This window comes from Aquila chrysaetos, chromosome 3 (genome assembly GCF_900496995.4).
Source record: "Aquila chrysaetos chrysaetos chromosome 3, bAquChr1.4, whole genome shotgun sequence".
In the NCBI taxonomy this organism is placed as follows: Eukaryota; Metazoa; Chordata; class Aves; order Accipitriformes; family Accipitridae; genus Aquila; species Aquila chrysaetos.
In genome coordinates, this window is record NC_044006.1 from 68838226 (window position 1) to 68850261 (window position 12036).

Here is a 12036-nt window from a genome sequence, read left to right on the forward strand (position 1 = left end):
GAGTTTCTCTGTATTAGCAAAGATTTGGCTCATAATAACCTGCTCTGACTTGCTAGCAACTTTGTGCTTTATAGATCCTTTTTTTACACTGTTTCCTTGTTCACAAAATTTGCATTTGTTCTTCCTAGCAGAGATGAAGAGTGATTTCATTTTTATGTTCAGTGGGGAATGGGTGGAAAGCAATGACTTTAGTTTCCAAATCAGGAGAGGGTAATGACTGGCAATTTCAACTGTCATGATAGATGATGTTACGAAAAAAAATTTGTCGCTGATGGCCATCCTTGATAAATACTTCCTTATCCCACCATCACCTCTTATGTGTATAGCTACCTTCTATGAAAAAAATGTATTTGCGGTTTTAGAAGTTTTTAGGACTTGCATTTCTCTGACTGTTTTTAGTACCTCTGTTACCGTGAATGCAGTTACACAGACTTAAGGAGAAGTAATAATAATCTTTGCAATGGGGTAAAATAACATTTTTAGACATAAACTTGTGGCTATATGTTTGTTTCTTTCCAGGCTGGAAGTGCATGCCGAGTCCTGCTGGCAGCTGGGAATCCTTATTTCTAGCAGAAATGATCTCCCATTTTTAGTCCTGCAGGGCAATAAAATAGTGGACTACACAGCCTTAATGTATAGTTTTCCTGAGAAACTACAGCTGGCTTGGGACTGCATTTTTTGCCTGCCTTGGGCCCCAGGCAACTATAAACGCTGGGAGTGGAAAAGGAAACATTTGTGGCAGTTATCTTTTAGAGCACTGGCATCTGCTGGAAGCTGGTCCGGCTTTGGGTGGGTTAGACAAAGTCAAAATACATGATGAATTTGCACGTGGTTCTGCATGGCCTTTCAGGTTAATTCAGTTGTTACTACGGTTTATTTGTAACCCATACTGTGCTGTATGGCTCTCGCTGTGGTAGCGGTGAATTTACTGTGCAAATTCGTATTAAGAAGCAGCTGTGCCCTCATGAGCATGTATTTGAGTTAGTTAAGATGAACAAAATATGGAAAAGTTTGCACATTATTTCTCTCTGTCTAGTTACTCCTTAAGAAATCTTTCCTCTCCAGCTTCAGGCTTACCAAATACTTGTAAAATGCTACATGCAAGCACAGCTGAAATGTGGGAAATGCAATTTAGAAACCAGCATTTGTTGAAACCACCACAAAAACGTGTCTTCTCTCTCTTTTTTTTTTTTTTTTTTTTTTTGTGTGTGTGTATGGCAGGTAGGTCAGTCTCATATCCTGCTGCTTCCAGAATTAGAGTTGTCTGAATTGCAAGACCAATAATGCTCAGACATGGTCAGGGGCACTCTGAGAAAAACCTGGGTGCTTTTACACCAGTAGATCTCAGGTGATTTCAGGTCTATGGTTTGCAGATCTTTCCTATTAGAAATGGTCCCTGGTTTCTTTGGAGGCATCTAGGTTGTCTCTTTAAATCCTGAGAGAAACCACCATGGTGTCATTATGACCATGATAGCATTATGCAGGGAAAATACCAGTTCAAATAAGTTTAAAGAAAAATGAACTTTCTTTGTATAGCTTCTGTCTGTGAAGTCCAGTGTACTGCAGTCATCATAAGTCAGGCATCTGTTTCATAAAACTCTTCCCTCTTTTAGAAATCAAGGATATAAACTGTCATACTCACACAGTCCCAGTTAGACTGGTCTCTTGTATTTTTGTATAGGAAAAAAATCCACAGTAGAGTAACCTAAACATGGTCTTCAAATTTCACTGACCCTCTAGAAAGCAGTATTATGCCCAGAGATGCCTGTGCTTTCCTGGCATGGATAGCAGGGAAAACACTACCGTTATTTCAGGAAAACATTAGACCTATGCTGTCATGTCTTCCTTGGTGACATGAGGCATGTAAAAGACCTCTCCCTCCTTCAGGAGTTTCTGGGCTACTTAGATGTTTACCTCATTGATGAGAGGTTACTGAAAGAATTAAAGTAAAAATATTTCCTTAAGCTGTATTGCATAGCCAGTGTCTTCGGTTCTGAGCAAGCCAGAAATTTTCACGTCTGCTGAACTTCTGGAGATGTGTACAAGACCATGATGGCTTTTTGTTTGTTTGATTTGGTAGGATGAGACTGTGCAAATGCTTGAATTTAAAGAGAGGGAATAAAACAAATAAATGCAAATAATAGAGAAGTCATTTTCCATATAAAGCTAGCCATGTTTTCTTTGCCTTTCCCCTCCTGCATGGCCTCTACTTTCTTCGTGTACATGAAGAAAGGGGAATCGTAATTACATGAGTCACCACCAGGAAACACTCGCAATGCTAAAATAATTGAAATTTTTAATTTCACAGACCATAATCAAAATTGGGGTTTTGTTAGGAAAATGAATCTCAAGCCTGTGTTTGACTGCAATGCTCTCAAAGAGAAACAGCAGCCGTGCCTTTTAGGTAATTTAAAAACCAAACAAAGCAAAACTTCTACACCGAGACTCAGAGTTATATCCAGATAGAGAGAGGGTGGTGCGGTACGGGAGGGCAGATAGTAAGTAAACTGAACTGGACAGACTGAGGCTATATTGACAATCAAATAAATACATTTTACTTTCTTCTTTTTTTTTCCTCCCAAAATCTAGCACATACAAGTCTAGATAAATACGAATTGTACAGAGCGTGGATATGTAATGATACTTTTGATGCTGTGTCTCTCAAAATATTGCTCTCAAACATTTTTCCAATATCTCCCTTTGTTGCTTTTCTGAAGGCACGCTGATCTCAGTAGTTGCCTTTTCAGGCAAGGATAGAAAATATATGTACAAATATTCCACATATGTAAACAGCTCTTTTACTTCTGGACAAAAAGTATGTTAAAATGAAACTAAAGCTTGAAAGTGCATTTCAATAACTCAAAAATAAAGGGTAATAAAGCTGTAATTATCCCCAAAGCTACAAACACAGTAAATAAGTTAAAGTTAAATTTATAACACCTGCAAGCATATTAAGTATGCAAAAGCAAAACAAAGGCAGCCAAATGACTTTAGCTTCACCCTGTAGTAACACTAAGCAAATTTAGTTAGAGAATAATGATGTTTGTAGTCCTAGATTCATTTGTTTAAAAAAATGAGCTTACATTATTTTTTCATTTTTTTAAATCTCACTGTGTTTTGACTGCATCCATAGCAGAACAGTTAAATCCATGCTGTACCTGCAGACCTCATCTCATCCTGTGAATAATGGCTCCTTAATCTAAAGGAAAGTGAGGCTATTATTTAATTAAATGTATTAAAGCTAAGAAGAAAAGCATTTTTAAAGATCTTATTCTTCCATACCTAGCATATAAAAGGTTACATATATTCTTAGTTTTCATTATATATTTTGTTATAAGGTATAGCCTTGAATCCTTTAGAATTAATAGTCGGCATTTTTAATTTAAAATTTCTACAAACCAATTTTGGTTTGCCTGTAGAATGAACACAGTGCTATTGTGATCGTGCCTGCTTAAGCAGATTTGTTTCTGATAGAATATTAGGCAGGTCAGGTTGAAAGGCCTTGGTGTACACTCAGTTATCACTTTTAATAAACAGTAATTTCTTTGTGTAATGTCGCTGCATTTTCTTAATAATTACACCATGGAAGGATTTTTTCTCTCTTGTATTTTGTTAATTCTGAAAATAATTGTGCCACACTTTTTTCTGGACTGGCTCAGGTGATTTCCATTTGAATTTGTGAAGCAAAAGATTTTTAAAAGCGTGGAAATGTTAGGCCTATTTCCTGGACTTTATTTTTGGAATTATGTAAATTTGGGGATCAGTTACAAAAATAGATTCTTTTCATTAATATATAGTAATGAAATTGTATTTCTTTTTCTAAATAAACTGGAAAGTTGGAATTTCCCTCAGATCCCAGGCTGCTATTAAGCAGATCTTAGATGAATGTGACTGAGGAAGGAGAGCAGTATTTTAGATATGAAGCTATTTTCATTTACTTTGGACTGAATAACTTCATTTATAGTGCGCCCGGTGCCAGCTAGATGAGAATGGTTCACATGCCGTGGTCAGTGGCTGGACTCAGACCACCTGAAGATGTTGCGCAGTGTATTTGCATTAAGCAGGTATATTTTAATAAACAGCAACATCCTCACTGGAGGCAGCTTTGAGGTGGAGTGGCTCATCTTTAAGAGTAATGAGTGGAAAGCCAAAGTGCATGTTGGCCATCCCTTAACCGGGATGCTCAGGTCAGTTCTCCTGCTTGTAATGTGCCACCCTGGGATTTTCAAATTCCATTTTTGCAAATAAAACAAGGGAAAAGATTCAATATTGACCATTCAAGCCTCAGTTCCGGCTGGTTTTAGTTCCGTGCTTGCCTATACTCTTAGCCCTTACCAGGGCGTATACATAGATTTCTCTCCAAACTCAAACGTTTTAGTAAACTATGTGGTCTTAATGGATTTTCCAGATACCTACTGTATTAGTTGAACCTGATGAAAGATAAAAATTTGTCTAAATTATCGTTTGCTGCCTTGCCCTTCTGTGACACTGATGGCTGCCGTGCATCACGAAGCCAAGTGGCAGCAAATGCTGCTGCTGTCACTGGCTGGGGATGTCCAGAAGAGGTGGCCTAACACTTCTGGTGGTAAGCAGGTTGCATCTCTAAACCAGACGAGAGGAGAGTTTCTTACTCATCTCTTCAAGTTCAGAGACCCATCTAACAAAACATAGTGGTGAGGCTGGCTCTCCGTCCATGTGGGTTGTTGTCCACTAGGCGCAACAAGTCTCTCAATGCCCTTCCTTAAATGTGGATAAACTACATTTGTGCCGCAGTGTGGTACACGCACAAGTGGCCTGTATGGATTTCAAAATCCATTTGTTGTACCTGAGGAAACTAATTGTTGCTTCGTGCCTCTCCCTGTCTCTGTGAGGAACAACCAAGTATTAGGAACACTTTAAAACCTCATTGGAAGAGGTCCAGGGGTTTTCTGAGAATACTGTTTATGGTTTGTTTAAGGTTATCAATTATGTTTCAAATAAAAAGCTCTCTACAGATGATCATTGTGCTGTACTTTGAACTCATTTAACTGGACATTATTTACAGAATATTTATCTTGGTTATGGCAGTTTTTGTCACGCAGCGGTATTACTTTTCCATTATATACTGCATGTGACCGCCACATAAGTTTGATAATAAATGTTGGGAAATAAAAAACAGAGTAAGTGCCTCAGTATGATAGCAATTCCCATGTGATGGGAAATAATGTCATAAACTTCAAATTACCTTTTAAATAAATGTTTACGTCCAATCCATCCATTAGATCATAGCCCGAAGGGTCAGGAGGATCATTTCTTCATATTTCACTGTATGCATTATGATTGCTTTTTTAGGTGTAAATGATGTTTTTAAATGAAGAATGGCACTCGAACTATACACAAACAACGGCTAGACATTACTGAGTCGCAGTACGGCAGAAATAGCCTCAGCCACTCGGCTAAATATAGAAGTGCAGCAGTAAATTGAATTCATTCTTAGAAAATATTTTTAATGGTGTACGTGCTGAGACGATACAGAAATACAGCTCATATCATTCTCACAGTTTGCAGCTTTGACATTTTAGTCAAGTTTAAATTCTAATTGTGGTTTTGGTAGATGGCTGATTTGCTAAATGCTTATGAGAGTAAAGATTTTGGAGAACAGGGAAGAGCATACCTGAGCGTGCAGAGAAGTGTGCAGGTAACAGATATCGTATTAATGAGGGTCTTAACCATCTAGGGCTTTGTGCGCTTGTAAAGTGATGCCACCTGTGTAAGTGCCCAGGGATGGTGTTTCCCTGAGAGCACCCAGTGTGAAACACCCCACACGCTGAGACCCCGCTATTCCCAATGCCTTTCGTAGGAAGGGGCCATTGCTGACCATCTCAAGGATGAAGCAAACCCAAATCCCACATTTAGACATTTCCCAGCTCTGAGCTGGACCTCCCTAGTCCGTATGTCCTGGAGGAACCCATTTGGCTCCCCAAAACACCCCATGCGTCAAAGCTTTTATATGTGGTAGCGTTAACGGCGTGATCCCTCCGGTGCTAGGCTAAAAACCCAACCGGGAGTGGAAATGGTTGGGCTAACAGGGAGGTGGCTTTGAAGAAGTAGAAGCTTTAGGTGTCCTCAGACTGCTGACATGCACGTGGGGATGGGGCAGGTTCCTCAGCCTGGGCTGGGCTGCCTGGGAGTGGGGGAAGGAAGAGCTGTCAAGGGCCGTTAGACCAATCTGGAAATAAATTCAACCAAAACCCGTCTGTTTACAGGCAGGGGAAAACCCATTGTCCTGGAGATTTAAAACACCAGTCAAGAAATTCAGTGGTGTTTTTGCTGCAACTATGATTTGACCTTCCTGTTTACATTAAACATTTTTTATGGTGGTGTGCACTGACATGGTTGCTTTGTTTAAGGTATTTGACAGTTACAGCAGTTCTGGGAATAATTGTTTTGGTTCTATATATGTCAGGAAATAAATATGTTAATATTTGAGAGCAGTTTACTTTTTTTTAAAACTTATTTATATTTGTTGTGTTTCTCAACTTTACCTTCTTTCATGAGGACTGTGGACATGTTAAACAGTTTTAAAACAACATTGCTTAGTAACATATTAAATACTTTACGTCCAAAACATTCTTTTTAGTTGGAGGTTAATCTATTCCAGAACCAGTTGGCTATAACGTTGCTTCTTTTGTCATTATCGTTTGCATAAAAATGGTATATTAATTTCTTAGAGTTCACTTGATCCTGATTCTTTTTTTTGTTAGCAGAGGTCTATAATCCTTTCCACAGCAACCACTTGTAAAAGCAGAGGATTATGACTTGAGGCAGGATATGAGCAGCAGGAACAGATCAACTTAAAAACAAAGATCCTGTTTGAGTACAAATGCTATTGTTAGCACAGAGTTGGGGTGAGTCAAGTGGCAGGATGTCTATTAGAATATAATAAATTTGTATCTACGCCACATGGCATGCTAGCCAGAAGACACATCCTTTTAGCTGTTATGTGATAGACTACATATTTTTATACCTTTACTTACAATACTTTTGCCTAGACCAATAAACCATTCCCTCTGAGAATGGCTGATATCTAAACATCTGAACAGCTTTTTTCTGTAGATTTATTTTTCTGTCTAAAAAGTTTCCACACTGTTATACTTTTCCCAAAATCTGCTAAAAGCAAGGATTTGAAATTACACTACTGCAAGGTCGTTCCGAGGTTAGCAATAGCCATTTTGGACTATTGCTATCTTATGATGTGTGTGATCCTTCAGAGAAAAGGAGAAGGAGAGTTTTTTTCTTTGTCCCTATATTTAAAAAAAGAGATACAATAGCATTTTTTCCTTTATTAAAAAGTCTTGGTTTTAATACTGATAGTTTAACTGACCTATCTAACGCTAATGCATGTGGCTCAATTTAAAGTATTTTTGAAGTTTAATTTTTTTTCCTAATACTTTTCCTGTTAACGTCAGTAGGAAGTAATGAAGGTAAAAAGTTACAGAAAACATTCTAGTCAAGTGTGGAAAAAACCCTACTTTGTGTAAAAATTTGAAAAATTCTTACATGGCATGGACAAAATTAATAAATATACAAAATGCAGTGATGGAGTCAGGTAGCAGTTTCACTTGGGACAGTCTGTACAGTTATTCCAATAACTGACACCACATACAAGGAGTAATCTGTGCTTCCCAAACTTCTGCTGACTGTATTTTTATGATGGACAACAAAATATATCCTGTTTATATATGATACGAATTTTGTCTCAGTGTATCTTAATTTGTACGTGCGTGTATATATATATTTATAAAAAAAAGTATTACACACCATAAAATAGTATAATTCCACATAAGCGTCTGTAATGGCAAGTCAACCAAAAGCTTTGGTAGAAGAAAATGTTTGGAGGGTTCTTTAATCATTGCCTTGTGTTAGCAAGAGGAGACTCAATATAATGGTTTCAGGAGGTTTGTCTGAATGCTTGCTACTGCATGGATTAGGATCCCTCTTCAGTGTCCTAAAGTTTGCAAGGTTAAAAGAAAAAACATAGTCTTAAAGTTATATTTCTAACTCCTATCTGAAAAGCAGATTTTATTGCACTTGATATTTGGAGGTTTTCAGATCATCCTGCTGATGGCACTTGGGCTGCAACTGTATTATCAATGAATAAGAAAACAGAAGCCATGGCATTTCAACAGTATGAATTCTTCAGACTGTATTATTTTGTTAGCCTGAGGCAAGAGACTGTGCTCTTAGTACTCATCTGTGCAGAATGAGTAATCTGAGACAAATGTGTAACCACACCGTTTGTGCAATATGTCCAGATACTGTGGACTAGCTGGTCTTGCTGTGCACCACAGGCAGCCAAGTATCTCTCATGGACAATAGACATATGTTGAAAAATGATAATTTTATTATACTGTCTGGGATTTCACAACACATATCTGATTCTAAAAGCATTATAACAATGACGGTGTAACTGTGGGTCTGTTTATCCCATTAGAGTCACAATTTTATACTGTAAGGAGTTGGTTTTACCAGCAGGATTTTCTGTTACCTAACCAGAATTCTGTATTTGTGCATGATTTCTATGCATGGGAGCAACTGAAAATATGTATTCCCAGGGCGATCTATTTCGGTGTTTTAACATGGCTTGCGTTAGCGTGTGTGATAGTTTGAATTTTCTTTCTTCGCCAAAGCTGCTTAAACAATACAGTGACAGATTTCTGCTTTTATTCTTCATTAATGTCATTCTTCATCCTCTCTGCCCCACATCAGGGAGGAAGTGTTGTGAGTTTGCTATTTTAATGAAGAGAAATGAGGCATCTATCAACTAGGATTTATACTGGAGAGCACATCAATTCAGTTGCCTTCAGCTTGCTGAGTTTGCATATCCAGGGCCAAGCAGCGCTCTCAATTACTCCCGTGCAACCCCATTAACTTCAGGAGGTTGCGCAGTTCAAAAGTGGCTTCGCAGAATGCGGGGCGGTATTAGGGGGAAAAAAGGCTATCTGTTAGAGAAGTCAAGCTTCAAAATACTATTTTTTGGTTATCTAAAAGGAGATGTGCGTGCAGCCCTAATTACACTTTTGAAAGGTTAGGGTAGTCATCATATAGTAATTTCATTGAGTATTTCTCTGTAGATGTGCCTAACAGAACAGACAGCCTCCCAAAAATCACTGCAGTGAGGGGGAAAACACTTCCAGCCTGGAAACATATTGTAAATCATATGTCTTTAGTAGACTGTATCCTGTAATTACTCTTAACCGTAGGTTGTTTCTTCCTCTTTCTCTCTCCAGGAGCTATGCCGTCAGCGCATGGCAGTGAAAACATCTGATCGCCCGGAGCCCCTGCATGCTTCTCGAATAAATAGCGTTTCTTCACAATTTAGCGATGGGCCCATTCCCAGCCCCTCGGCCCGGAGCAGCACATCGTCCTGGTGCGAGGAGCCGGTTCAGTCCAACATGGACATCTCCACCGGTCACATGATCTTGGTAAGGCATTTTTGTCTCCATGGCATGAGAAATTCCGTCAGAATTTAAGGTACCTGCTCTGCTTTTGGGAAGAGATGACTTTTAAAGAAAGGGAAGCTGTCTTTTCACAGGTAGAAAATATTCCTCAACTTTGTTGGTAATCTTAGCTTTGTATAATTAAAACTAAAGGGGGTTTTATTTCCATTTCTTTTTTATTATATCGGGTTTTTTCCTCTCTGGGGAACATTCTTTTAGCTTGGAGATACGAATCGTTTGTGTGCTTGCTTTAAAAAAGATAAGCCCTGTGTTGTCCTTTTGTCCTATTAATTTATGTTTACCGCAGCTTGGACAACTGAAGAAAACTGCTAAATTTCTGATCGGCTTGCTGCTTTTTCTCATGTATCTTCAGTGTGTGGAGGTATCTGAGCTGAGAAGGCAACAGAATATTAGTGATGTGGAGCAATTTGTTTTCCATTACCCTTAGAAAAGAAAAGGGATCTGAATTTTGAGCCTTGCCTGAATTTTGTTGTCCTTGGCTGGATTTTTTCCAAGCTGGATGTCTTCTATGTTTGAAATGATCCAAATGTATTTTATTGATGGAGTCTGCATTGGAAAACTTGGGTTACTTCCAAACATGGCTTGCGACCAGTATCAGTGTAGAAGATGGACACGTGAAGATCTGTGTGTATGGAAGAGTCAGAGTCCAGTGGTTGGGACTGGCTGCAGCTTGTTTCTGTCTCTCTCTGTTAGCATCCTGCTGGGAGAGCTGTAGAGTGATGCCCCATTTTTTGTGCCTTATTTTCCTCCTTCTTCAAATATTTGCCGTCTTTGTAGAGTGCATTGAAATTAGCTAAGAAGAAGTTAGGTGATGGTGAAGATGATGAGTCAGGTGTTATTTTGCTTTCTATATTTGATTTCTGCTATTTATTGGTATGGTTGATCTAAAGTAAGCACCCTTTCCAGTTGGTAGTGTTGCCGTGCTTTTGGAAACTTCCCTGTTGATCTGTTTTACGCACCGCTGAGAAGACTCACCAGTGGGGTCTGTCAGAAGAAAACCTCTCCACCATGCCGTACTTTTGGGTCATAATTTTTCAACTTCTTTGTCTCTTTTTCTGGACTTACATTTGAAGGTACTATCTTTTCAGGTATTTTTCAAGTTTTTATAAGCCACCTCACATAATGGAGAAAGGAATGAAGGCAGGCAAAAAACAAAGAGCTAATTTGACCTCAGCCAAGTTACTGACCTCCTTCAGCCTTGATCAGGTCAGCTATAAAACTGAGCAAAAGCAGGGCAGGATTGTAAACCAGAGGCTTCATCGGAGTATGTCATCCTGAGTAAATACTTCTTCCCCTGTCCCTGCCTATTCCCCCCCAAAAAGGAGTTAATTAAGTATTATGTTAAAATCTGGTATACAAGTGCAGTTTGGAAGGGTTGCTCCCATGACAGAAGATCATTTGTTGTAGTTTTTACTGTCCCACTTGTGCCTAACCAGAATTAAAATTCACTTGATTTCCTCTCATAGTTAACTAAAATGCTTGGTGGAAAAAAGCTTGTCTTCAATTGCCAAACCTCAAAATAAGTACAAATTCCTGTCTTAAGGTTCGAAGGCAATTTATTTGTATGGAAACAAGAGCAAAATTTCCTATGTAGATGGAAATATGAGTTTAACATTTGCAGAAAATTTCAACTACTTTAAATTGAGCAAAAATTGGTTTTGGTTATATTATTGGGAAAAATAAAAAATCACAAAATCAAGCTTAAAGGAGAGAAAGTTGCATATGGGAACCACTTATTCTGGCTCTTGGAATTTCTGCAAAATTACAAGAAAGAATTGTCTTCATATGGCGATAAAAAAACTTTAAAAAATACTCAGATTGGTCAGGATCACTGTTATGGTCTTCAGTATCCATAATTCACTCAATCCTCTTTAACCCTGACGATGAACGCATACATATGTTAGCTATCTATCAGCATATGTTATATCTTAGATGGTGAGGGTTCAAAGAAGGGTAAAAGAAATGTTGTAGTGTCTTGAGAGTACAAGCCACACAGAGAGAGTAAAAATAGTTAATTTGTTTAGTCTAAACTGAATAAACAAAAATCAGTGATTCAGGGGAGTTTGCCTATGTGCTTTGAAATGCAGGATGGGGAAAAGTTGTTCTTAATGGACATAGATGATACAATTAGGAAGAAAATATGGGTTAGAATCGAAAGGATGCATTTAGCCTGGGTATCAGGGCAAGCCTAATAAGAGGGTCAGGCAGGCAGTGGGATGTTTACTTAAGGGAAGTAGTTAAACCGTAAATTCAAGATGTGCTGAAGGTTAGGTTTACATGGGAAGATCAGCATCGCTCAGCTACAGCACTGAAGCAGATGATTGGACTTGATCAGAAATGCTTGTGTTTTGTGTCACCGTGGGTCACGCTGAAACCAGAGAGCTGACCCAATTTATGTTTTGCTCAAAAATAAATGCACATATCTGTAATACCTTATTTGCCTGAATTTCTCTCCCTCTGGAGATGCTGTGGCTTGTTGGAGTTCAGCCACAGAAGAGCCTCACCAGAGGTGAGATTTTCCCCCCTTGCCCTGCAG

General features: G+C 38.6%; 1 protein-coding gene across 1 annotated transcript in view; it reads left to right on the forward strand.

The window, feature by feature from the left end:
- The window catches only part of PTPRN2 (protein tyrosine phosphatase receptor type N2), a 664954-nt gene that overhangs the window by 568133 nt on the left and 84785 nt on the right, over positions 1–12036 (forward strand). The window contains exon 14 of the mRNA XM_030008997.2: positions 9270–9464. Within this exon, the coding sequence (XP_029864857.1) occupies positions 9270–9464 (195 nt within the window). The remainder of the gene's footprint in view (positions 1–9269; positions 9465–12036) is intronic.